At 46.3% G+C, this 26,663-nt stretch overlaps 1 protein-coding gene across 3 annotated transcripts in view; it reads left to right on the forward strand.

Annotated features, from left to right (window-relative positions):
• Usp13 (ubiquitin specific peptidase 13) overlaps positions 1-26,663 on the forward strand; it is a 110,342-nt gene that overhangs the window by 61,891 nt on the left and 21,788 nt on the right. For all 3 annotated transcript variants that reach the window (XM_041659014.1, XM_041659015.1, XM_041659016.1), the window contains 6 exons: positions 4,670-4,741; positions 5,078-5,171; positions 13,315-13,440; positions 14,520-14,673; positions 18,051-18,225; positions 24,526-24,614. In XM_041659014.1, coding sequence (XP_041514948.1) covers positions 4,670-4,741; positions 5,078-5,171; positions 13,315-13,440; positions 14,520-14,673; positions 18,051-18,225; positions 24,526-24,614 — 710 coding nt within the window. The remainder of the gene's footprint in view (positions 1-4,669; positions 4,742-5,077; positions 5,172-13,314; positions 13,441-14,519; positions 14,674-18,050; positions 18,226-24,525; positions 24,615-26,663) is intronic.

Consider the following 26,663-nt stretch of genomic DNA (forward strand, 5'->3'; position numbering starts at 1 on the left):
ACTGCTGATGGGCCACTGTGCTGCCAGTCTCCCTGGGCTGGTCCATTCTGTGCTCTTGGAAACCCATTGCTCTTGCCCTGAGGATTCTGCTGTCACGGTAGGAGTGTGACTTCTCATCCTGAGGCCCAATGAGAGCTCTCATCCAGTATCACAGGATGGGCTGAGATGAGGAGCGCTTGGAGATTGAGCAACACCTCACAATCAGCCGTCGTGGCTCTCAGACCATACCTGTGCTGAGAATATGTCAGCCATCCATCTTCATAGGACACCTGCCTGATCATTTCTCTAGGTGGGCCAGTAGAGGGCTAGGGACATCTGTTCTCCAGAGGGGAATTTTGTGGAGAATTTTAGGTTATTATTTTTTGTTACTGGGAGTGTGGTTCCCGGGAATCCTGGGCTACTAGGTGTGGGTCTGCCATCAGAAAAGGGTGGGACTCGATCAAGCTCCTAGAGACTGGTGTAGTGATTTGATAGCACCACATTTAATATGTGGCATTGCATATGTTCCATTAATTATTTTTATGATAGCTATCCTCTATCCTGAGTTGGAAACTTTGACTCTTTAGGTAGACATTCTGGGCATACCAAATTAGGGTGCTTCCTAATTCTGCTGGCCTCTTTCCCTTGTGCCTCCCCACACAAGTTGCTGTGTCTGTAGGTGTTTTCTGCATTGGGCTGTGCTCAGGACAAGAAGCCCTGCAGCTCAGGATTCTGGAGTGAGTAGGTTTCCACACTGGGTTAAGTATGGAAGAGGACATTCATGTCGAGATAGACTGAATAGCAGAGAGCATGCTGGGAGCAGCACACGGTGGTATCTTTTCCACATGGAGCTGAAACCCTACTGGTTACACAGTGCTTCACTAAGTGTTCGTCAGCTTGGAGAGTCTTTCCTCTCAGAACTCAGCACTTAGCCATTCATTGCTGTTTTCTGCCTTTGAAAATATATTGTCAATTTTCCACATGCACTTTTCCACTCTTCAGTAAAGAACTAGCTGTGTTATGTTTGTGTGTGTGTGTGTGTGTGTGTGTGTGTGTGTGTGTGAGAGAGAGAGAGAGAGAGAGAGAGAGAGAGAGAGAGAGAGAGAAAACTTGGGTCTGATATCTGGCCTGAGGGAACACTCAAAGACATTTGGTAGATGAGCATCAACATAGTTATGAAGGTGTTCTATCCCAGGAAGGGGAAGGGAAGAAGGTCAGAGGAGATACACACCCCACTGACAGATGAATATGAGGGATGGGAGAGAGGGGCAGAAAGTTTGAAGTTCTAGCTTGGGGAACTTTTTCAGAGGCATGTACCATGAATCCTATTATTTTTTATAAATTCTTACCCATGTTTCTATCTTTTGTCATCTCTTGAGTATGGGTTAATCTGTTTGTCTTACCTGATGTATACTCCAAGGTTTCTTTTTGAAGTGCTCGTGAAATGCCTGTAGTGATATTTTGTTTATGTTTTAACAATTAAAGCTTGTCTGAAGATCAGAGTACAGAGCTAAGCCACTAGAAGCCAGGGAGTGGTGGCACACTCCTTTAATCCCAGGACTCAAGGCCACTATGGTCTACACAAGATTGAATTTCTCTATAAAGAGAAACAGAACTCACATAAAGATGTTTCTAGCACTTAGGAGTTGCACACCCTTAATCCCAGCACTAGGGAGGTGGAGACAGGAGTGATGCATCTGGGCAGAGAGACATATAGAAGGCGCGAGAAGACAACAGCGGGGCTGTCTGGGGTTTGGTGGAGAGCACTGCAGTGCACAGTCACTGAGGACAGGATTGCCCCTTGGTTTGTCTGAGCCTTGGTAGCGGTAAGAACTCTCTAGTGGGCCGTGTCTGCTTTGCTTTTCTGATATTCAGCTTGAACCCTAATATCTGTCTCTGGGTTTTTATTATTTGTACTACAAATGCCCTTCTGAAAAGTGGCATATAAGTATTACTTATTTTAAACTATAATAGAAGAAACTTGTGCTCTTTCATATTTCAGCATTTTTAGTGCTTTATTATCTAGGAATTTTTTTCTATCTTGTGAAATTTGACAAATAACCTTACACTTTTTCTTCAACAAACATTTAACTCATGCTTGGATTTTGAATATAATGTTTAAACCTCTTTCTGTTCTTGACCAGTTGGCACCATTACATTGGGCCTTTGGTGGCATAGTCCATGGTGACAGTAATGTGTGGTGGAGGAGACTCATTCATTTCCTGAGTGTTTTGTGTGGTGTGGAGAGGTCCCACTGTCTCCTGAAGGGACTTCCCCGTGACTAACTTCTTCCCACTAAGACCCACCTCTTAAAGGTGCTACCACATCCCAGTAATGCCACAAGCTGGAGAACCAGCCTTTAATGACACGTGGCCTTTGGGGACAGGCATTTAAGTGTTTCAGTGCATTTCCTGTTTGGTTGTTTGTAGTCATTTTTGAGACTACAGTGTGTAATGCAGTTCTCAAAAGGAATAGAGATAGCTTATGCTTGAGTCAAACGTGAGTGCCATGCATAAACAGACGTGCTCACTGTGGATTGGCCACTTTGTAGCTTTGGTTACAGAATAAAGAAGGTCATAAATCAGAGTATTTACCAGATGCATTATTGAGAACCACAGGCAGACATGTCTGAGCAAAGGAGACGAAGCTTCGCCATAGGTATAGATACTGTCTGATGACATTTTTAGCTTTGGATTTGTAGAAACTAGTAGTTTGCTAAGAATAAATTTTAAAGGGCTTAATAGTTCTAGTACGTTAGGTTAGACACATTATGTGGGTGGGTAAGGAATGACTTTCAAAGGGACTAAAAGTAGCTTAAGATAGTTTGGCTTTGGCCTGCTGCATTTTAACTGTCCATAACTGTCAAGTTCAGTCATTTGCCTGTAGAATGTTTAACACAGGTACGGCTCTTCTTTTTTCCTGGTGCCTTAAGTTAACAGATGACGTGAGTCTGTCCAGTTAGTAGATGTGAATAAATGATTCTCCTTTTCAGACACCCTTACTGTAGGTGCTGCCTAGAGGCTCTGGCTTCTCACAGACTGCATTTTCGTACAGAATCTGGAGCCACAGATAATAACAAAGAATATAGGTAAACTCTGTAATTCCAGCTAGTGATGGAGGTTGAGAGGCTAAGCAGTCAGCAGGGAGCTGGGAGGGTAGGCTGCCATCCTTCCTTTTGCCCAGTCTGCCAAGGGGCTTTCAACAGATCCGAGGAAAAGAAACAACAGATGGCCTGGTCTTGAAGCAGGGGTGAGAGTGGTGAATAGCCAGAGAGCATCATGGACACGGGGACAGAGCTTCAAATGAGATCAGAAAGTGGGCAAGGGTAAACGTCATGAAGATAGAGGCTAGCCTGGGCTATAGTCATACCCCGTCTCAAATAATTCACAACAAATCAACAACATAAAGCATGTGGTTGACTGGAAAATGACTTGGGGGGTGGAGGGAGCGACTACATGTTAACCTTAATGTCAGGGTTAAGGCTAGTACTGTTTTGTCAGGATTGTGGCCTCCAGGGAGAGAGAGAGAGAGAGAGAGAGAGAGAGAGAGAGAGAGAGAATGAGAATGGCCAAGCAGTGACATACCCCAGAATCTCAGAAATCAGCTTTGGAGCCAGGCTTTGTGCGCGTGTGTGAGCACACATATGTGTATACATTCTGGCCCCCATCACCCACTCCTGGGTGACATGGGTGCTACCTAGTAAAGCCACACCCCAAGTTCTTATCTCTCTCATGGGATAATGGCAGTTATGAACCCCTGGGTCACAGGGATGCAGTGAAGAATTTCTCAACCTCACAGAAGTCCTTTCTCTAGAGAGCTTTACCTCAAGAAATGTAGTTAGGGTAGCTGTCACTGCTGTTACAGTAATTTTGAAGTTACTGGCTCAATTCCTAACAGTAAAGGAGAATGTTATATAAATACCTGCTAAGATGGTATCAGATGGGCCATGGGAAACATGGTGAAGGACTTAGTCATGACTTCAATAAGGACAAATAGAGATTTCTAACCAGCAAGCATGGGCAGGCTTGAGGGAAGAACATCATTGTGAGGAAATAAAAAGATATAGGCTTTCTGGCCAAATCTTACAATCAGATTATTGTTGATGTTAGCCCATAATGGGCTGTTATGGAGGATGGGGACTTCCAATAAAGTGATAGAGCAAAGTTCACTGGCAAAAAAACCCAACAAACAAACAAACAAAACAAACAAAAAACTTTAGAGAAGGAAAGACTGGGAGGGAAGCCCACAGCTGAGCTGGGTGTAGCGTTTGGGTACTGATCTTCACTTTGGCTGGAGAAGGCTGTCAGCAACCTCACCTGTTGTGTGTGGGTCAGTGTCTTACCGTGTAGCACAAGCAGGCTGTCTTTGGACTCGGAACCCTCTTGCCTTAACCTCCCCATTTGCTGGAGGCCGTTTTATTTTGAGGCAGTGATTATGGTGCCATGGTTTCCGACATGTCAGAATGATGTGGGGGGGCTGTTGAGGAGATTCGGAATCTTAAGCTTGTGTCTCAGGTGGGGAGACGGGCACATCTGAGGGGTGCCACTTCACAGAGCCTCTAGGGACAGGAAACCCATCCTGGATTTGGTCTGCTGTGGAGGGAGGAACCTTTCCTTGGCTGAGTGTCTGTAGAGCGACAGCTTGCTTCTGTTTGTCCCATTTCCGTGGTGACTGTCCTGTTGTCTCCTAGGTATGTGGGAAACCTCCCAAGGATATTCGACTACTCGCCGTTAGATCCAACACAGGACTTCAACACACAGATGTAAGTGCCCAGTGTTGTGTTTTAAGTTTCTGGCGGGGTGTTCACATTGGCTGCTGCTGAGTTGAAGGCAATTCCTTTTTCTTCTTTATTTCCTGTATTTTTAAGTGTTCTAGAATGGGTGTGTGTTGCCTTTATAGAAGAGATTAGTAAAGTTAAAATTACTGAGGAAATTTACTTGGAGAGTAGTGTCAAAGCTAAGCAGAGGCAAAAGCCAAGCTGTCTGTGAGGAGTCCGGACAGAGAACAATTCCCTGCCACACAAGGACTCATGGGTGACCTTTCCATCTCTGTGGGAAACAGCAGTGTCCTCTTCATTGTTTGTCTCTCTCCTGTCTAGGACTAAATTGGGGCACGGCCTCCTCTCTGGCCAGTACTCAAAGCCTCCAGTGAAGTCTGAGCTCATTGAACAAGTGATGAAGGAGGAACACAAGGTATGTGTCCCCGTGTGCCATGTGGCCATGTACGTGGGTGAACTTTGGTCAGCAGTGGGAGTTTACTGTGTTGGCAAAAGGCTGTTGTCAATTCTGGGAACTGTGAGGGTAGCTGTGAGTGGGGTCTTGCCCCTGTGTTCTTTAAAAACAAGGTAAGGAAAAGACAGCAATGTCAGTTACCATGGGCTGGGGTCTCAACATTGGTGACATGTGTGTCCTCACTCATAGTTTTCCTAAGGCAGATCTGGGATGGGAGGCATGCAGCTTAAAAACTACCTTCTCCGTATCCAGTCTGGGCCTCTCAGTGTTTACCTTAAACTCCAGATGTTTTTGCTACGTCCCCTTGTCTCTCTCCTGCCATGTCTCCAACTCCTCCTCCCCACCCCCTTCCTGCTCCCTTTTCTTCTTTCTAGAAAGAGTCTCCCTGTGTAGGCCAGCATTGTGTAACTTTTTCTTCAGAGATACAAACAGCATGTACTTCCTGTATGTAGGCTACATGAAACAGGCCACAGTAACAGTTAACCTAAATCTGGTTTGGGGAGCCAATGAGTTTCTTGGGGAGTACTTGGATGAACACGGATGAGGGATGACTGATAGGAGTGTAGGTTCCCCAAAGAAAGGCAGCCAACCCCAGCATGGGCAATGACTCAGGGAAGCAGCATCCCTATAACTCCGTCCTATCTACAGACAGCTCTACCAAAGAGTTTCATTTCCCTCAGAATTGTCTCTTTTGACTACCCCATGTTCTCTTGTACACTGTGGTGCTCAAGCCTGTTCCATGCTGGGTCTCAAGTGTTTGACCTCTATGCTCCCCAGTTAGGTCAGTTATCCTTAGCTAGTATGGTAATTTAAGAGCAGGCGTGGAAAGTGAGTTCCTTGTGGGTCATGTGGAGTTAGCTGCTGGTGGGAGTGGGCAAAGGAGGGAAGGAGGACGTGAAGGGCAGTGTATCCTCAGAGGTGTCTGGATGGAGAGAGGGAAGTATGCTGGGAAGGGGGTAGGGAGGAAGTAGATGCTTCGCCTAGAGAGCCCAGGAGAGGCGAGGAGGGTGGGATCGGCAGAGCTCACCTTCTCAGGTTGTCTTGTTACCCAGCATTGCAAGGTAAGGGCTGCAAATCCTCCAGGACATGGGGGATCCTCACTGGAGACACACGGGGATTCTCACTGGGGACACACGGGGGATGGGTTTGTGCTATGGGATCGCCAGACATCTCTCTTTAGCTTCCATGAAACCTGGAAGGAGTGATGGTTGATGAAAACAAACTTGCATTTTGAGCTCATTATTCTGGAATGCTGTTTAGTCTGTGTTGGGTCTTGAGAACTCTGTGGGGGCAGTTGCCACCTTGACTGGTGAAGCCGAGGAGCCTGGTCCTGCAGGGCTGTGCAACTGCAGGCAGATCACCAAGCCACACTCTTCAGATGGCTTCAGCTGGGGTGTTTTCAGCTGTGTCCTAATGATGGTAAAATCTGTGTGCATTTATGACCATTATTGTGCTTTTAGAATCTCCTTATTTGAGGGGATGTAAACTCTTCAGGTGAACAGTGTCTGGAAATAAAAGTGAGTTTTGCTGCTATCATGATGTCCTTGGCCACTGATGAAGAAATAGCTTAGGTTGACCAGAGTACAATATTTATTCATCTCACAAACAAGAGGCTATAGCCCCTTCTGAGCTTCCACATCAGATACAGTTGCTGTTATTAGCCAGGCAGGCAGGTGGGAACCCCTGCTCTGACTGAGGTATGACTGGCCTCACTCAGGCCAAATTAAGCTGAGTGTGTTTTCTTGTTTCATCCATGATGTATAATCCCTAGCCCCTTAATGGCAGCTAGAGGCTACTGGCAGCCCTCTAGTACAAGGAAGGTCACGATTCCCAGCTGACACCAATCTCTGTGACTTGTGACCCATTTAGTGCTCCTGGCATTTGGATTTGTGACCTTTGGTCTAGATGACTTAGAAAACACTTCCCTGCTGTGTAGAACCAGGACGTGGTGGTCTGGAAGAAAGAATCCTAAAGGGTTTGGGGTGTTAAATTGGTAGAGTGTTGGCTGACATGCACGAAGCCCGGCGTAGGTTGATGGTTGGTGGAGCAAGGTTGTAATCCCATCACTAAGTGTCGTTGTTCTAGAGGACCTGGGAGAATGGAGTCGATGAGGCCACAGCCACCTTTATTCAGAGCATCAGACAATTTATACTCTGAGGGCTAAGAGAAATCACAAGAGTAAAGTTCTCATGAGTTCGAGCTGTGTACAATCACAAAGACGCAAAAAATTTTTTCCATAGAGGCATATAAAGGATCATTCAGACATTTAGTTGAATAACAACAGCAAGCAGCAATGAGTAATCTGAAGTCGACTCACTCCCACCCGCTGTGCCTGGGAGGAACAGGAAAACATTTTAAGAACAATTCCGTGCTTTGAAGAAGCTGAGGCTATGAGAGTCTTGTCTTGTTTTCTTGTAAGCACTCAGAATTCTCCTCACATAACTCCAATGCTGGATTGTGTTCTGACAACAAAGGAGGTGGAGGCAGGAGGATCATAAATGCAAGGTACATAGTGAGCTTAAGGCCAGCCTGGCCTAAATGAGTCTCTGAGTAGGTGGACTTTTCTTTCCTGTCAGCCAGTTCCCAAATAACCACACAGAAACTTATTATTAACTATAAATAGTTGGCCAATAGCTTAGGTTTATTACTAGTTTACTCTTATATTTTAAATTAACTCGTATTTCTTTCTTTTATTTGTTATTGCTATTTCTTTCAACCATAGTTTCCCCTCCCAGCGCTCCTCCTGCTCCACCCCTGACCCTGCCTTCCCTCAACCCACCTTTCATCCACTTCTCAGAAAGGCTAAGGCCTCTCATGGGTAGTCAACAAAGCCTGGCACATTGAGGCAGGACCAAACCCTTCCTCCCTACATCAGGGCTGAGCAAGGCATCCCACCATAGGGAATGGGCTCCACAAAACCAGCGCATACAGTAGGGATAGGTCCTGGTCCCACTGCCAGGAGCCCCTCAAAGAGACTAGACTACACAACGGTCACCCACATGTAGAGGGCCTAGTTCAGTCCCATGTGGGCTCCACAACTGTCAGTCTGGAGTTCAGGAGTTTCCATGAGTTCCCACCAGTTTGGTTCAGCTGTCTCTGTAGATTTCCCTGCCATGACACCCTGCCCCCATTCATATATTCTCCCTCTCTTTGATTGGATTCCCAGAACTCAGTTTGGTGTTTGTCTGTGGATCTCTGCATCCGTTTCCATCAGTTGCTGGATGAAGGCTCTATGATGACAGTTAGGGTAGTCACCAATCTGATTACAGGAGAAAGCCAGTTCAGACACCCTCTGCACTATTGCTGGGAGTCTTAGCTGTAACCCATATTTCTTTTTTTTTAAATTATTTATTTATTTTATTATGTATATAATATTCTGTCTGCATGTATGCCTGTAGTCCAGAAGAGGGCACCAAACCTCATTACAGATGGTTGTGAGCCACCATGTGGTTGCTGGGAATTGAACTCAGGACCTTTGGAAGAGCAGGCAATGCTCTTAACCACTGAGCCATCTCTCCAGCCCCATGTAACCCATATTTCTTATTCGCACTCTGCCATGTGGCTCGGTACCTTTTGCCAGTACTGGGCAAGTTCATCTCCTCTCTGTCTCCTCATGAATCTCTGACTCCTCCCCTTCTTCATGCTCTCTGCTCCTTTTTTGCCTGCAAGTCCTGCCTAACCAGATATTGGCCAGTCAGCATCTTTATTAACCCAGTCACAGTGACATATATTCATACAGTGTAAAGAAATATTCCACAGCAAAGGTAGAATGCTGTGGGCATGGGAACTGCCCCAGGCTGTCTGGTGCCTGTGCAGCTGCTGTTGGCAGCTGTGTGATCCTGCTCCAGCACCTGGTTGGATGGGGCTTTTCAAGTCTGCAAATTACCTGCAAGCTCAATAAAGTGGGCTTTTCGTGTCTCAACTCTACCTTTTGCCTTGGATCTTGGATCATTCCTCATAAATAAGCAGCTTGATATTAAATCATTAGCTGTAGACCAAAGGAATTCCTAGATTTTTAGTGACATCTTAGTTAATAAACCATTTCATCTATAAAAAAGAATCCCAATGTCTTAGTTATGGTTTCTATTGATGTGCTAAAACTCCATGACCTAAAGGAACTTGGGGAGGAAACGGTTTATTTTGTCTTACGCTTCTGGGTCTATCACTGACGGAACTTAAACAGGGCAGACAGCAGGAAGGAGGAACCGAAACAGAGACCATGGAGGAACAGTGCTTACTGGCTTGCTTCTCATGACTTGCTCAACCTTCTTTCTTTCTTATACACCCCAGGATCACCTGCCCAGGGGTGCCACCACCCAAAATGGGCTTGGCCTTCCCTTATGAGTCATTGATTAAGAAAATGCCTTGCTTACAGGCTTGCCTATGGGCCATTCTAATAGAAACATTTTCTCTGCTGTGGTTTTCTTTTCTCAGATATATCTAGGTTTGTGTCACATTGACACCCAGTACTTTAGTTCCTTTATAAGATTTTATCTATTTATTTGTGCATGTATTTGTTTATTTGTGTGAGTGTGTGTGTGTGTGTGAGTGTGTGTGTGTGTGTGTGAGTGTGTGTGTGTGTGTGTGTGTGTGTGTGTGATGTACAAATGCAACTGGAGGCCAGACGAGGGCTTTGGATTGGCTGGAGCTGGGTTTAGGTAGTTGTGACCGACCCAGTCTGGGTGCTGGGAACTGAACCTGGGAAGATCACTAGGCACTTTTAACTGCTGAGTCATCTCTCCAGCCCAGTATCTGATTTGGGCTCTACCGTGTCCTGAAGAGTTTGTTCTTGGTATTTATTCTACTTGTTTATTTATGCAGAGGACAGCACCCAGACTCTTGCTCATCTGGACCAGTGCTTTCACAGAGTTTGAAGGTGACAATCCTTCAGGTTTTCCCCTGCAAACAGCATGCTTGAAGGAGTTGTGTATTCTGAGAAACTGTGTCTGGGACAGTTTGACTCCCAAATGAAATAAGGTTGACACCATTGTGGGCTTTAATGTCACCCGAGGTACCAGCATCCTGCCACACAGAGGTGGTAGCATTTTGGCTCTAAGCATGGATGGAGTTTTGCTTTCTTTAGTTTGTATTTACCCCAGTTGGGCAAATGTAACATTCGTGTCTTTTTTTTTTTAACATGAAAAAACACATTTCATTGTTTGTAAGTACAAGATAATGTTTCTAAGTGAATCAAACCGTAGACACAGTCTTCTTCGAGGTTGTTTCCCACCACCATGTTGAGTTGTTCATAACTAAAATTAACGGGCTTCAATCTGGTTGTTTTCTATCAGAGGATGAAACAAACAGGAGGAGGAGAAAGACTGCGTAGGATTCAGTGTTAGCGCTTTCACAGTTGTGCTTGAGGCGGGGCTGCTGGAGATCGAGGCTGTCAGCAGGACTTGCCCTTCTCGGTTTGAGTGTGCTCCCTCTACTCCACACACCGAATCGTTCTAGCATGCCAGTTACTCAGGGCAATCATGCTAACAGCTCTTCCCCCAAATACTGCCCAGTGCGGGAACTGGCCAGGGATTGTCTGGCAAACATGTGTTGGGGACAGGTTGCGCTACGTCTGTGGTCAGAAACATCTGCAGGCATTGCTCTGATGCACTGGAAGCTCCAGCTAGCTCACTTTTTTGCTTGTTAATGAAAGCCTTGGGCTCCGGGAAGCGAGTGGACACTGTCTGACTGTGTGCCAGCATGCTGTTAGAAGGTTCTGGGCAAGCGTCTGGGAGAGCCTGGGCACTGTAGTCCTCTCTCCAACTTTAGCTGGTCTTTTTTTCACTTGCTGAAGGAGAAAGAAGTACAGTAACCTAGTCATACCAAAGGCTTCCTGGATGGTTGCTTATTCTGGAGACTCGGGGCCACCCTTTTACAAAATGAGTGGTCAAGAGACAGCTTAGAACCAAGACAGCAGGCCACGTGCCATCCTCTGTTTTCATTTTCCATGCTAGGGCTGTAGGAACACTTAGGTGATATCACTAGGCCACTGTCATATGGAAAACGTGACTTCCTTCTCTCAATTCTTTAGTTTTTATCTTGACTTTTTAGAAACTGTCGTATGTAGAGCCCAGTCTTGTGTGTGTGTGTGTGTGTGTGTGTGTGTGTGTGTGTGTGAGAGAGAGAGAGAGAGAGAGAGAGAGAGAATGTGCATTTGTCTGTGTGTATATGCGTTTAGTGGCCAGAGAACAACTTTGTATATAGGGCTTTAGAAACAATCTTTTAGAAATTGCAGTAATAGGCCAGGGGAGGCTGCACTCACTTCTAGTCCCAGTTCTGGGGAGGCGGAGGCAGGGTGATGTTTGATGTTTACTGCCCTGCAGTTTAGCTGGTGCACGAGCTTCAGGTTTGGTGAAAGAGCCTGTCTCAAAAAAAAATAAGGTGATGAAGCAACATAGGAAGACATCCAACATTGACCTCTGGCCTCCAATGCATGCTCGCACATTTGTGTGCATATGTGACCATATACATAAACTAAAAAGGAAAAGAAAAGAAATTTGCATCTTTGTGTCGAGAGGAAAGCATAATTCATTCCCTCGAGTATTCTGAGCACTGACAGGCATCAGTAATCAACCTTTGTGAGTGCAGTTTTGGGCAGAGGCCAGCGACGTGGGGCTCCTCTGATGCTGGAGTTACAGGTGGTTGTGAGCTACCTGAAGCCTGGTGTGGGGACTCAGATCCTCTGGCAAAGCAGTGAGTGCTCTTAGCCACCCGGTCACCTCCCTGGCCCTATGAACTCTTCCTCTCTGCCAGGGTTCCCCTCTGTAGCGCATCTTTAGTCTGCTAAGACATTTGGCTACTGTGTCACATGTTCTATGAGGATGGGCCTCAAGCCTGTTAACAAAGTGGAGCATTGGCACCCACTGTCCTGATCTCTGAGTCCACAGGAAGAGTCCCAATTTGTTCTCACATAAAGATTCTCTCTCTCTCTCTCTCTCTCTCTCTCTCTCTCTCTCTCTCCCTCCCCCATGTATGTATGTATGTATGTATGTATGTATGTATATGTGTGTGTGTGTGTTTAGATATTTTAGACAGTCTTATGGACCCCAGGTGATTCTTAGACATGCTGCGCAGCTAAGGATGACACCGAGCTTCTGCTCTTCCTGCCTCCACCTCCTGAGTGCTGGGATTACAGATGTATCCCACCACACTTGCTTTCTGTGGTGCTGAGGATGGAATCCCAAATTTCATGCATGCTAGATCAATACTTTGCCAACTGAGCTAGCCTATATAGAGAGCCATGTCTACATCCCTGTTGATGCTGGCTCTTGTCATGGTCGCCTTTCTCCTCATTTGAAAGGTGGGATTACAGTTAGGCCACACCCACTTGCCATTCGGGCTTCAGATGTATATGGAAGTGCTATCTGCTGATTTATTCTTTTTTTTAATTTAGTGTTTTTGTGTATATCCTTATTTCTTACAATATATTTTGATCATAATCTTTCTCCTCCTCTGACACCTCTCAGATCCTCCCCACCTACCCAACCTCGTGTTCTTCCTTCTTTCCCTAAAGTAAAAGACAAAAATAAAAAACAGAAGTCAAAGAAACAAAAAACCAGTAAGACAAAATTTCAAAGCAGAATAAAACAAAAAGTCCATTAGAACAACCAACCAACAAAGCAAAACATGGACTTTGTTTTGTGTTGCTGACTACTCGTGGTGGGAGGGTGTTTCCTAGAGTGTTGCTGTATCTGTCTAGTGACGCTCTGCTGAAGAAAACGGGTTTTTCTCTATCAGCAAGGATCGTGCAGACAGTTTCTTTGTAGAGGTGGATCACGTGTCCACGTTCCTCTCTCAGTGCTGGGATTTTATCTAGTCTGAACCTGTGCAGGTCCTGTGTTGCCACAGTCTCTGTGAGTTCATATGCGCATTGGTCCTGTTTAGGACTGGGTACTCTACAAAGTCTGTCATTCTCTGCCATTGTCACTTGTGGGACTCCGTGGGAATTACTGCCTACTGCAAGGGGTGTCTCTGACGTGGGCTGAGTGATGCTCTTACCGGTGGGTACACCATTATGTCACTAGGAGTCATTTTATTACTATGTCTCTTTAGCAGAGTAATAGGTAGGTTTTCACCTACAGAAGATGATTTTGTCTTTATACTCTAGCCTCAACAGAACGGGATCTCCCCACGCATGTTCAAGGCCTTTGTCAGCAAGAGCCATCCAGAATTTTCCTCTAACAGACAGCAAGATGCCCAGGAGTTTTTCTTGCACCTGGTCAATCTGGTAGAGGTAAGTCCGGAGAGTGTCCCACAGAGTAGTTAGACATGCACCAGCTGCTCTAGGGGTGGCATGAAGAAATGAAATGCCCCTTTTCTTTACATCAGTCATTCACTGGGCCTCCCGGTGGCTGTCTCCCCTGGCACTTGATGTGGCTGCCTCTCACATTCGGGTTCCAGATGCTGCCGGCTTTGTATGGCTTTCACGCTGTGTGTGTGATGGGTGTGCCTGGCCTCTGCACAGAGCCCCCTGAGAGTCCCTCCAGGTCTCTGATATCCAGCCGCTACCACTCAGGTGATCACGCTGCTGGTGCACCAGAGCTGAATCCTGTGGAAGCCATGAAGAATTCACCTTAAACAGAACAGAATAGCAGCCTTTCCCCCTTGGTTAGGAAAGTGTTCTTTACAGAAAAGGGAGAAAACTCAGAGGAGCAAATCAGAGCTGTCATAATAGCAGGCGCTGTGGCTAACATTTTGGCAGCTGAGCCTTCAGTCATTCCCCAATCGCGTGTGAATTCTGGGTGTGAGAGTAGTATTTTTCCCAACTGCGTGTGAATTCTGGGTGTGAGCAGGGTTTTCCTTAGCTTATTGCCATATCCTCATGTGCCCTAATATAGCATGGTTTCTTCATTTGTCTATAGTCTACATTAAGTGCATCTGAAACTGTATCAAACATATCTTGTTTCCCCAGGACAGTAGATTTTCCTCTTTCTATTCATTAGCTTATCTTCCTTATTTCTTCTAATCCCATCAACACCTATCTGTCTTCTGTGGTTTTAATGACTTTGTAATATTACTTCACAGGTGAACTTGAATTTATTTATCCAACCCCTCATTTGGGGACACTATATAAATCACAGTGTCTATTATTATTATTATTATTATTGCAAATTTTCACCTCCTCCCCTTTTCCCATTCCCCGCCCCCCCATTCCCCAAATCACAGTGTCTTAATCTGGTTGACTCTCATGTCCAGAAAAAAAATGCTCCATAAAGAAAGATCTTGATGCTGAATCGTAGTTGACATTGTGCTATATTTTATTCACGGCTTCATTCCCCTGTATCCGCTCACCTGGTTCTATCTGACCTTCAGAGGAATCGCATTGGCTCAGAAAACCCAAGTGATGTTTTCCGGTTTTTGGTGGAAGAGCGCATTCAGTGCTGTCAGACCCGCAAGGTCCGCTATACGGAGAGGGTGGACTACCTGATGCAGTTACCTGTAGCCATGGAGGCAGCAACCAACAAAGGTAACAGTCCTGGGTGGGAAAAGAGCCATGTGTGCCTCCCTGCGGGCAGACCTGCCCCAGGGATAAGGTGCCCGGTCACTGGGATGGATGGGGCTGTGTTTGCGTTGCACGGCCCTTCTCATTTTTTCCAAATCCCCATGTGACTGTCTGTGGAGGTGGCTAAATGTATCATGCAGGCCTTTGCAGAGGATTCTGGACAGGGGCTGCTTTTGAACCCAGAAATGGGGCGCACGGTTAGGCTGCAGTCAGCACAGTTATGTTGTTTGTGGCGATGTGGGTAGGGTTCTCTCATGACACTGAAAAGATGCTCTGGTATAAGCTGGATGGAAATGGATCTTTGGGTGTTAGAAGTGGAATTAGAGATTTTCTACCTGAGTCTTTAAGGCAGGCCTCCTGAGAGGTGACTTGCAGGCAGGGCACTCTGTAACAGTGAGGCCCAAGAGGAGAATGCCTGGACTTTGAAATGCAGGAGAGTGCCATCATGTAGCCTTTCAGGGCATGGCTCCTTCCCATACTGTCAGTGTGATCTGATTCTTCCCAGGCAGGAGGGATGGATGGTATTCCTTAGAGTTTTGTCTTAGAGAGGAAAAGGGCAAAATGGCTGTTGGATTGTTCATGTTGGGTTACCTGCCATTCTTGTAAAATTTCCTCTTTCAGTGCCTATTGCTACAATTTAGGGGAGTTAATTATGATATTGGAAGTGATGGTCCTGGTGGTTTAAAGATGAAATTATTTCCATTGTCTATGCATGCATACAGCTTTGGGTTGCATTTAGATTCTTGACCATCATCTGAAATACGGAAGGCTGTGGAGTGTGTGCTTTATTGCGTTTTGAGAGTGAGGGCTGTCTTACTTTTCCTGTTGTTCCATGAAGTGCCTGATGAAAGTCACTGGGGGAAGGGAGGGAGGAAGGAAGGGAGGAAGGAAGGGAGGGAGGGAAAAAGGGAGAGAAAGAGAGGGAGGGAGGGAGAGAGGGAAAAAGGGAGGGAGAGAGGAAGGGAGGAAGGGAAAGAGGGAGAAAGAGAGGGAGGAACAGAGGAAGGGAGGGAAGGAGGGCTTATTTTGTGCCGAAGTTACAGCATGTAGTCCTTCATTACAGGAAAGTTGTGTCGAAAGGTGAAGGGAGCTGGTTACATTTCTTTCTAACCTGGAAGCAGAGGAAGCTTGTGTTCAGCTTGCCGTCTTCTTCATATGCACTCAGGATGCTGATGGGGCTACTCATTTTTAGGGTGGATCTTCCCCTTCAAATGAACCTAATCAAGACAATCCCTCACAGGCTTGGTCAGCCGCTAAACTAATCTAGATAATCCCCGAGGGCTATGCCTGGAGGTTTTACCTCCTAGATGCTGGGAGAACCTGACAAGTTGATTGTCAGTCTGAGCCACTGGAAGGAACAATTGGTTTTCCTTGCTCACCTCAGATTTACAGGTTCTGTTCAGGTCTGTCAGCCTCCGTGACAAAGATGTTCTCTAAAATTAATGTTGGTTTGAGAGTCTCAGTGCTCAGTTTCTCAAAGGGAATTCACATGCTATATAGGATGTGTGTGTGTGTGTGTGTGTGTGTGTGTGTGTGTGTGAGGATGGTGTGCAGAGGGACCTTTGTAAATGCAAAATGAGGAGAGTTGCATGAGTTGGCTTACCGCAACCCCAGCTACAGGGTTAGGAGGAGCAGCAGCACTCGGGCCCAGCAGGCGTCACTGTAGAAGCGGCCTCCATGCAAGGCTGCCATCCGGATCCTCTTGTGATGATTTCCGCTGTCAGGGAAGCATCAGGCTCCCACTTGAGCAGTTGCTTTACCGATGTAGTTGGTAGGGCGAGGCAGAGTGAACCCGTTTGCATTTTAAAAGCATTAATACAGTCCTGTGGTCTCCATTCGCTACATGAGTGGTCATCTTTTTAAGAAAAGAAAGGAGGCATGTAGTTTAGTTTCTGGATTTCTCGTAACATTTAACGTTTGCAGGCTAGATAGAAGTACTGTGTTGTAAACTGTGTAAACTGACGGTAGACAGAGACGGTGTTTTTTATTTTGTGGGGTGGGCTTTCGAGACAGGGTTTCTCTGTAGCTTTAGAGCCTGTCCTGGCACTAGCTCTTGTAGACCAGGCTGGCCCTGAACTCACAGAGATCTGCCTGCCTCAGCCTCCTGAGTGCTGGGATTAAAGGCGTGCTCCACTGGCTGAGAAGGGGTTTTAAAAGCTTTTCAGAGGGGGTTAGGAAATATGTATGTGCATAAGCCAATCTATTAGGAGGGGATTTTTGTTATTGTTGTTGCTATTGTGAAATAATCAACCGGAAAGGAAATGATATTCAAAGTACCTGTGATGTTTTACCTGCAGTTAGTGTCAAAATGGGAGCAGATCCCTGGTCCCTCAAGGATCCCCAGCACACTCACTTCTTTCCTTTTATTATTGCCCCAGAAAGCAGTGGACTGGGTGCTGTTTCTGAGGGTCGGTTGTATTTCCAGGATGGTGTTGGTGGATGAAGGCAGGCTTAGACACATGCTCCCTTTAACCTCATGCCGTTGTGGGACCCATGACTGTAGTCACAGTGGCTGGAGGAAGCAAATCAGAAAGCACATTACACCAATTCTCACCATTGTCTGGAGCTCGCTGACAGTCCTGATTTATCTCCTTCCCTTGGCCATGTTCTTTTTGAGACAACTTAAAGTTGGCAGTCCCTCCCCAACCAAGCACCCAATCATTTGAAAAACCCCGAGCATCGGGGTTATATCTCTTTTGGGCCTCATCTGTGTTTGTTGGCCAGGCCTTTAAGTCTAGGCTTCTCAGTGGCCTTAGTTTCTTTGTCAGGGAAGTGAAGGGCCTGGGGAGAGGAGAGCTGTTGGTTCCCCGACAGCTGCAAACTCTGGTGTGACTCGGTAGAAGAGCAGCACTTGGGCCACTGGAGGGTGGGAAAATGGAACAGTAGGTCCCTGAGTCATTGTTGTCGCATCTGGACTCAGTTCCTTCCTGTTGGTCTCAAAATGAAATAGCAAAACAAGCAAGAGTAAAGAAAAATAGGAGTGATAGCTGAGCACTGGTTGCTCAAACCTTTAATCTCAGCATTCAGGAGGCAGAGGCAGGCAGATCTTTGGGAGTTCAAGGCCAGCCTGGTCTACAGAGTGAGTTCCAGGACAGCCAGGACCACACAGAGAAATCCTGTTTCAAAAATAAATAAACAAGCAAACATATGAAAATAGAATTAAAAAGTATTTCTGACTCCACAAAGCCTATAAGTCTTGGGAAGGGTCTTTGGGCAGACTTCTGGAACAGACCGACAGGCAGCAATCCTGACCTATAAGGAAATAGACCACCCAAAGGGGTGTGGCTTCTGTGCCCAAGAGAAGTGCGACCACTGCAGGTTCCTTCCTTGCTCTTCCTCAGATGAGCTGATTGCCTATGAATTGATGAGAAGAGAAGCCGAAGCAAACCGAAGACCCCTTCCCGAGCTGGTGCGAGCCAAGATCCCCTTCAGTGCCTGCCTCCAGGCCTTTGCCGAACCAGACAACGTGGAGGATTTCTGGAGCAGTGCCCTGCAGGCCAAGTCTGCAGGGGTGAAGTGAGTAGGGCTGGCAGTCCCTGGGGGACGTGGGGGCAGAGGCAGCAGAGGGGGCTGGGTGTTCTGGGAGTTTGTGGATGCTGTTCATGAGGGTGGGATGGATTGCGATGGTCACCTGTAGCTGTCATTCACGTCTCACTCGATGAGCCTGACCAATAGGACAGTCCATCCTGTGATTCTGGTTATGTGCTGGGTGGGGGAGTGTTCACCCCCCCTTTTGTATTTCAAAAAAAGAAAAATTGAGGTTTATTCTGCAGTTGAGATTTGCCTTTTTTTTTCCCTCTCTTGCCACAAGAGTAGGGTTGAGAAACACCCTGGCTCCCACATGGCAAGAATGGTTACTGGTAAAGAAATCCCCAAACCACTCATGGCAGCCTTCGATATGTAAACCCTGGAGCAGTATGTTGTAGTTTTACAGTTATGTTTTGGCATAGGCCTTGGTTGATCGTGTGCGTCTCGGGGAAGTCTTGGGCATGCTAGGTGGGCATGAGCGTTTGCATGGTGAGCCCCTTACGGCCCAGTTAGGAGATGCGTCATGTTCATATGATGTTAGGTCCATGCAGTCTTTTCTCCACTTGATGATCTGATAGAGTCAGTGCTTGCTAACACTCTTCAGGTTGCCCCTTGAGTGGGGGAAAGAGCGCTTACAGAGACAGAGTAAAGGGCTACTGGGAGTTATGTCCATCCAGTTCTCCCTGTTTTCCTTTTAATTGGGAAGTCTGCTTCCTCCTCTACACTCCCCTTCCGTGCTGGAGATTGAGCCCAGGATTTCATAGATGCTAAACAAGCAAGCTATCAGCCAGCTATATTCTTAGCTGCTGGAAGCTTGTCTCTGGGGAATGTTTTTGGCCTCCTCTTGAAGGGCGAGAGTGAGGTCTGAGTTGACAGAGTGAAGCGTGCAGGGCCGTGCTGCCCTGCTGTTTTCCCCTACAGCCTGATTGGCACGCAGGCCTGCCCTTGGTTGCTGTCTGCAGAGCCTTCAGGATCCTGTTTGCTTCAGGTTAGATGTCACATGCCAGAAACAGGAAAATAAGACCATTTATTTCAAAGGTTAAGAGTTAGAGACACATCTCCGTGGCAGAGGGCCTGCTAGGTGTGTATGAGCCCTGGGTTTGTTTCCCAGTGCTGCAGAAAACAAAACAAAACAAAACAACAACCACTCCAAAATTCCAGTCCCCATATACCTCAGAGCGAAATCAGAGAACCCAAAATAACAAAACAAAGTAAAACAAAATGCAACAAAAGCCCCATTTTTTATCAAATTAACTTTGAAAAGATCCTCGTGCAGATGGGGATTAGTAGCCATTCATTCTGTTAACAGCGGTCTGTCCTTAGGTAAGTTTTATCATAGGGACTGCTGATTGTGTGTGTGTGTGTGTGTGTGTAAGTGTGTGTGTGTAAGTGTGTGTGTGCAAGCATGTGCAATGTGTACAGGTACATACTTACCTCATGGTATATGTGGAAGAGAACAACCTTGGCCTCTCTTGTTATTGTCCTTGCATATCGCAGCCATATGGCAGCCAGTCCTGCAAGTTCCAGGGATTCTTATGGCTCCACCTCGCACCTCACTGTGAGGGCACGGGAATGATTGAGTATATCAATGCCTGGGTATCTGAACCCAGGTCCCTAAAGAGCTATCTCCTCAGAGTGCATATGCTTTTTCTAGGTGTGAAAAGAATTAGCATTGTATCACAATTGTTGTTATATGAAGACACAGTCCTTGTGGGACAGAAAAAGATGAGAGCTCCTAAAATACCCACCCTTTACAATTTCCTGAGGCGCTTGTGATGAACTTGCTGTCAGCTGTATCTTTTATTATTATTTCTGTTGTGTTTTGAGGTAGGGTCTTGCTATAGCCCAGCCTCCCACCCCCAAGTTTTTAAAATGCTCTTAGTGGTGTGAGGTAGGCTCCTTTAGTCTCCCACTTCCCAGAGAGGTCACTGGAAAGAGAAGCAATTGGCCGGTAAGTGGCCTGCTTGGGAGAATGACCTGGTCTGACTGTACTCCTAACCCAGATTTATCTGTGTTACCACCATGTTATACGCATGTCCATATGTAGCCATGATTAGTGTTCCTTATTATACTTTATAATGTTCCAAATGCTAATCTTGGCATTTGGCAAAGCCAGCTAGTGAATTTCTGGGAATTCATTATTTTTAATTAATTTATTTTTAGCCATGTAGGCTATAATTTGACTGACATTTTGTTAGTGTGAGGTCTTGAATTTTCCTTTCGTTAGACCCAGAGCCTGAACATCCAGGAAAAGGCATAAGGTATCCTTGGTGGCCAGGTGTGGTAGTACATCCCTGTAATCCCCAAACTGGGAAAGCTGAGGCAGGAGGATGGTTGAGTTCATGGGCAATCTGGGCGATTGAGAGATATCAAGGTCAGCGTAGACCACACACACACACACACACACACACACACACACACCTCTGCATTACAAACAAGCAAAGAGTAGATTGATCTTGGTGCACCAGTAGGTCAGGATGGACCTAGAAACAATGAGCTTTTCAATCAGTGGTTCTCAACCTGTGGGTCTCGACCCCTTTGGGAGCAACCCTTTCACAGGGGTCACATAAGACCATTGGAAAATGAAACACAGATATTTACATTATGATTTGTTGTAGTAGCTAAATCAGAGTTATGAAGTACAACAAAATAATTTTATGGTTGGGGGACAGTCACCACAGCATAAGGAGCTGTATTAAAGGATTAGAGGCATTAGGAAGGTTGAGAAACACTGGTGTAAATGATCCTAACAGACCGTGTCTGGGAAGACTGGTATTGTTTGGAACATCCATTCACCCACCAATATACTGCTCACAATAGGCAGAGAGCGGGACAAGATCCAGCTCCTGTCCTTGAGCCAATGTGGCTGTGGAGGGATTTCATTTCCTCCTTGTCATTCGGGAAAGATGAGCGCAGTGGGCTCAGAGCAGACTCTCCAGGTCAGCAGCACTGTGACCTTGGCCAAAGGACTCTCCTCCCAGTACCCTGTTTCCTATCCATAAAGCACTGATAACAGAAGTATTTTATTTATAGAACTGAGGAGGTCCAAGGGAGCTGAGGACAAGTCCTTTGCAGGGTCTCTGTCAGTAGTTAGGATGGGTGGTGTCGCTATTGTCATTGTGACCTTTTGTGTGCATGTGTGCGTGTGTGTGTGTGTGCGCGTGTGTGTGTGCGCCCACGTGATGCCTTGGATCACGTGGCCTGCGTGTGGTTGATTAGTTATATTTTTAGCGCATTTAGTAGAAAGCGACTAGTACTCTTTTCTACTTAGCAGGTTTTTAACCCTATGGAGCAGATCATTTTAGTCACTGTGGCTTTTATTTTTCCCTTAATAAAATGTCTCCATAGCATTTAGCCTTAGCTGTAATAAGTGAGCAATTGATGTCTTAAATAATGACACCAGGCGTCAGGTGACTGCAGACCCAATAGTAGTGCCAAGACCTGTTCTGAGCACCTGACTAACTTAATTCCCGCAGCTTTTTAAAAAGGTAAATTAAATATTCATACAGATTTTTTAGATTTATATTCTGATAATCTTTATTTAAAATGTATACATTTCTAAGAAAAGCTATACAGATTAGGTTTAGGAATAAAAGACCATGCAAAAGTTTTGTTTATACTTACTCATTCTTCTTTCACAAAGCACCGTTTATGACATTGTTGGATTTAACTGTAAACTTGATGTCCTCAAACTGCTGCTAATGAGTGAAAACTCTTACCTCTCTCTCGAGGAACCTGAACAGAGAGATATGGAGCAGTCTCTCCAAGTGTGGTTGGGTTTAGGGCCTGGGTTTTGAAGACACTTGTCTTTGAAACGTGGAGACAGTTTACTCTGCCGTCTTGTACACTGAGGTTGGTAGTTACCTGTACCAGTCACGTCTTCCATGGTTCCCCCATCCTCTGTCCCAACATCAGACTGAGCCCCTGCCATGACTCTGTTTTCACACAGCTCTTTAGCATAAGAGTCTGCAACTGTGGCTCCTGACTCCCCCTTGGCATGTCACTGATTTAATGAGAAGAGCAGCTCCGGGGCAGGGGCGTTGGCTCAGTCAGTAAAGAATCTGAGAGTGAGAGCCTGCCTGTCGGAGAGAGCCCACCTGCATTTGGTCTCAGGGCATTGTGTCAAAAGCTGAGCATGGTGATGCGTGCCTGTGTACATGGTGCTGGGGAGCGGGGATGCAGGAAGATTCCAGGGGGCAGTGGAGAGTGAGAAGGGCAGTTACCCCATGTTGGCCTTTGGCCTACACATTCCTGCTGTGTCCGTACACATGAACATGTTTCTCTCTCTCATCTCCTTCTCTCTTCCTTCCACTCTTTCTCCACCCTCTCTCTTTTCTCCACCCTCTCTCGCACACACCATCCAACAGTTAGAAGATAACTTTTTATTTTTGCATCAGTTAAAAATGCTGCAGCAGCGGGTGAATTTTGTTGGTTTTGATAAACCGGAGGTCTTGTCCTCACTTCTGTGAGAATGATGTTTATTGAGGCTTCTCAGACAACCAGAGAACCTGACTGAAGGGACTATAAGTTTATTCCAAGAGCCAGGATAATCCTAGATCAATTCCTTGACAGGACCAACCTCTTAGCTGCCTTACATTATGGCCTGTTCCCTTCTGCTGTCTTTGTGATGGAGAATTTGAGACACAGCAGGCTATGTAACTTGTCTGGGGGAGAATACAGGCCAGTGATGGCCTAATTCAGTGTCCAAGACCTTAGGGCTGGCAGAATTCACTTCTCTTTCTTAGTACAGTACTGTCTGGTGTGTCGAGAGGTTCTTCACTAGTGTGAGCACTGCACAGCCAAGATTCTTCACTAGCTGTGAGCACTGCACAGCCGAGGTTCTGCACTAGCTGTGAGCACTGCACAGCCGAGGTTCTGCACTAGTGTGAGCACTGCACAGCTGAGGTTTTGCATTAGTGTGAGCACTGCACAGCCGAGGTTCTGCACTAGTGTGAGCACTGATGGCAGATGCATGAGTAAGCTCACTTCTAGATGGGCCAGTGATTTACCCAGATTTGCAGTGAATTGCAGAGCCTTCTGAAGCCCCAAAGCTACACCTTTCTGCTATTTATGGCCAGCCTGTGCTGTGTCTACTGTTCTGCAGTAGAGGGCAGTACTAAGTTGATGTTTGCCTTGTGCGGTCTGGGAAAAGATGTATTCCAAAAAGAAGGCAGTGGTTCTAATTCAAAAGGTGCAGGTTGGAGGCGGCAGCTCAGAATCTTCTATTTTAAAACAGACCTACGGTACCATCCATGGCTCATTTTCTGTACTTGATTTTAACCAAAAGACCGAGAAATTAGGCGGCTCATTTTCTGTTTATATAGACAGCCAAATAGAACTGAATGCTGGAAATGATGGGTAACTAAATGAGCTGGAAAAAAGGCATGAATTTGATGTACAAATTGAATAGTTAGTCTATGTGTAAAAGTGAGAAACCCAAGCCTAGGACATTGGATCTTTCGTTTTAAGTGAACTCAGAATTAACATGTATCAGTTTTAAAATGTAAGGTTTAATGGGCTCAGGAGATGCTTCAGCAATTAAGAGCACTTGCTGCTCTTGCAGAGGACCAGGGTTTGGTTCCCAGGACCCACATAGTGGCTCATGACCACTTTCAGGTCCAGTTCCAGAAGATATGGGGCCCCACTTTCTTGCCTTTGCAGACACCAGACACAAACATGGTGCATATGCATACACGCAGGCAAACACTCGTACATATAAACCAAAATCCTTTAAAAGGCAAGACCTAGGTTTAGATACTTTAGGTAATTTCTCCCAAACAGAGCTATCTGTAGGACTCATGCTACCTGAGATTCGGGTATTTAAAGAGGCGCAGTAATGTAAGGTCAGCCTAAACCCAATTCTGGTCCGCCTCCCTTCTACCAGCCCATTGCCGGGAGGACTTCTCTGCATCATCTGGGGAATGTCACAGACACAGAGCATGCTTGACTGAGAACACCTACCAGTACATACACGGAAACCCTGCAAGAATGCTGGGAAACCAAACGGCTGAAAAGCCCTTTTCCAAATGTCGCAGCAAGCGCTCGCTGTGAAACAGCTGCACTCCTTGCTCACGTGGCCTGCATCAGCGTTTTCTTTGGCAGAGAGGCCAGGAGGTTGGAGCGAGTGGCGAGTAGCCGGGCACCTGACTGTTGTCCAGTTCCTCCTCACAGGGCGGTCCTTGGCGTTGCCAGGCGCCTCCGACAAAGCTGCCAGTGCGCTGTCGACTGCATTCGTCTTTCTTTCTGCCTTGTTTGATTGATCTCCCCTCCCCCTCTTGTGTTCCCCAGAACATCTCGCTTTGCCTCATTCCCTGAATACTTGGTAGTGCAGATAAAGAAGTTCACTTTTGGTCTTGACTGGGTTCCCAGAAAATTTGGTAGGTATCCTTTGCATGCTTTTGCTTAAACTGTCGAGTGAGCCACTTAACAAGACATGGCATGTGAAAGAGGCCGTCAGGACCCCTGCCCTCATCACGCCCATTCCAGTGTTTCTCTGTCACTCCCACCTTTCTCTGGTTTCACAGCCTGCTAGAAATACTGACAATAAGAAATGCCACATGCTGACCACCCCTTCACGGCTGCGCTCTGGAGGGACCGGGCTCTTAGAGGGAAAGTGCGGTCCTCACGGTGGCGCATCCTGGATGGAACTGGGCATCCTTGTCACTTAGGACCTTTGGGAAATGCGGATGCTAACTGGCAGATGCAGGGTGGGCTGAGAGACTGTGTTTCTAACCCACCCCACTTTTCTCTGGACTCACAGCCTTAGGTTACCATGACTAGTCGACATACCACACTTGGGGTATAAGGAGGCACGATACAGCATCCTCCTAGTAGCCTTCCCCTGCCTCTGAACACAGCGGGTGCCCCTGACATTCATCAAAATCATACAGATTTTTACTAACAGCCACATGGAAACAGTTGCTTTGTACAGTAGAATGAAGAATGTGGTTTGGGCTTCATGGTACTTCATTCTCACCCATATGCAAGGCCCATGGCCACTGTGGAAGGCTTAGTTTCCAGACAAGGCATAAAGGCCATTTCCTCCACTGCCAGGGTTGAATCTGACAGGTCTTAAGTGGCTCCAGGAGGTGGAAGGATGTGTTTTTTGCCCTTGATAGCTTCTCAGGTAAGGACTTTAGACTGTTTGCCAATCTCTTAGGGATTGTGTTTGAGCATTTCTGCAACTTAGCATTGCAAATCTTAGGAGTCATCCAAACACTGGTGGAAGGGGACAGGAAAGAGGATGGAACCCAGCCAGGGTGATTTCCTAGGGAGCCTGCGGCTGGTGGGCACACAGTGACAGCTCGTCCTTTGTGTGGGGCTATTCCTGATTCCCAGGAGACCCTTAGTTTTCTTGCAGAGGAGGTTAGGGTGCAGAGGGGATCTGAGAGCAGGGCACTGATCACTGTGTGCCCTACTGACTTCTTGCGGGGGGGGGGTGCGACTAGATACTTGAGAAGAAAAACTTTTGACTGCTTTGGACAGTTTTCTTTTTGTTGTTGTTCTTGGAATTTTTGTGAAGGAATAAAAATGAAATCAGATTTTTTGACTGAAGGAATCTCAAGGAAGGCCTGAACCTTTCCTTTCAGGAACAGTTGTATCAATGTTGTATGCCTGACCTGTGTTTGGTTCTACTGGTCCTTAAAATTTAACTTTTCAAACTTAGCTTATGTTCTTGAATTATTGTTACATTTATGCTTACTTGTTTAATTTGTTTTTTTGAGGCAGGATCTCATGTAGTTCAGAATGTCTTTGAAGTTCCCGTGTAGAGGAGTCTAGCCTTGAACTTCTGATCTTTCCAATTCCATGTTTACAGGCATGTTCTACCATGCCCAGCCCGCTTTGCTGTCTTGAGTAGGATTTACGTATTGGTCATCATTTGGAGACAGTTATTCCTCGGGCCTGAAGGACATAACCCTAAAATTGGAGTTGAACCCACTTTTGTTCCTGTTTGCAGAGGTGCAGCCCCAAGTCTCAGGTGCTATTTAGAAATCTTGTGTCTGAGTAGGTCAAATGCCACTGAGCCAAGAGGGTTTTGTCTTTCTCCCAGAGCACCCAGGGGTAGACACAAGATTCAGTCAAGTTGTTTTGAGTTTTATCATTTGTAACTTAGAATCATCACAGTTTCTCGTATGATCTGAATAAAATATAAATTAGGAGTTCACAAACTCAAATGTGCAACAGGGGCAGGGAAGGAACATGCAGGATAGAAGAGCTGCTGGGTAGAGGAGTACACAGCCTACTGTCATGGTGGACACACACAGCCTACTGTCATGGCGGAAACACACAGCCTGTTGCCATGGCGGAAACACACAGGCTACTGTCATGGTGGACACACAGAACCTACTGTCACGGTGGGCACACACAGCCTACTGTCACGGTGGGCACACACAGCCTACTGTCACGGTGGACACACACAGCCTATT

The sequence above is a fragment of the Microtus oregoni genome, unplaced genomic scaffold (genome assembly GCF_018167655.1).
Source record: "Microtus oregoni isolate MIOR12 unplaced genomic scaffold, Mior012 000010F_ref0000083, whole genome shotgun sequence".
Lineage (NCBI taxonomy): Eukaryota > Metazoa > Chordata > Mammalia > Rodentia > Cricetidae > Microtus > Microtus oregoni.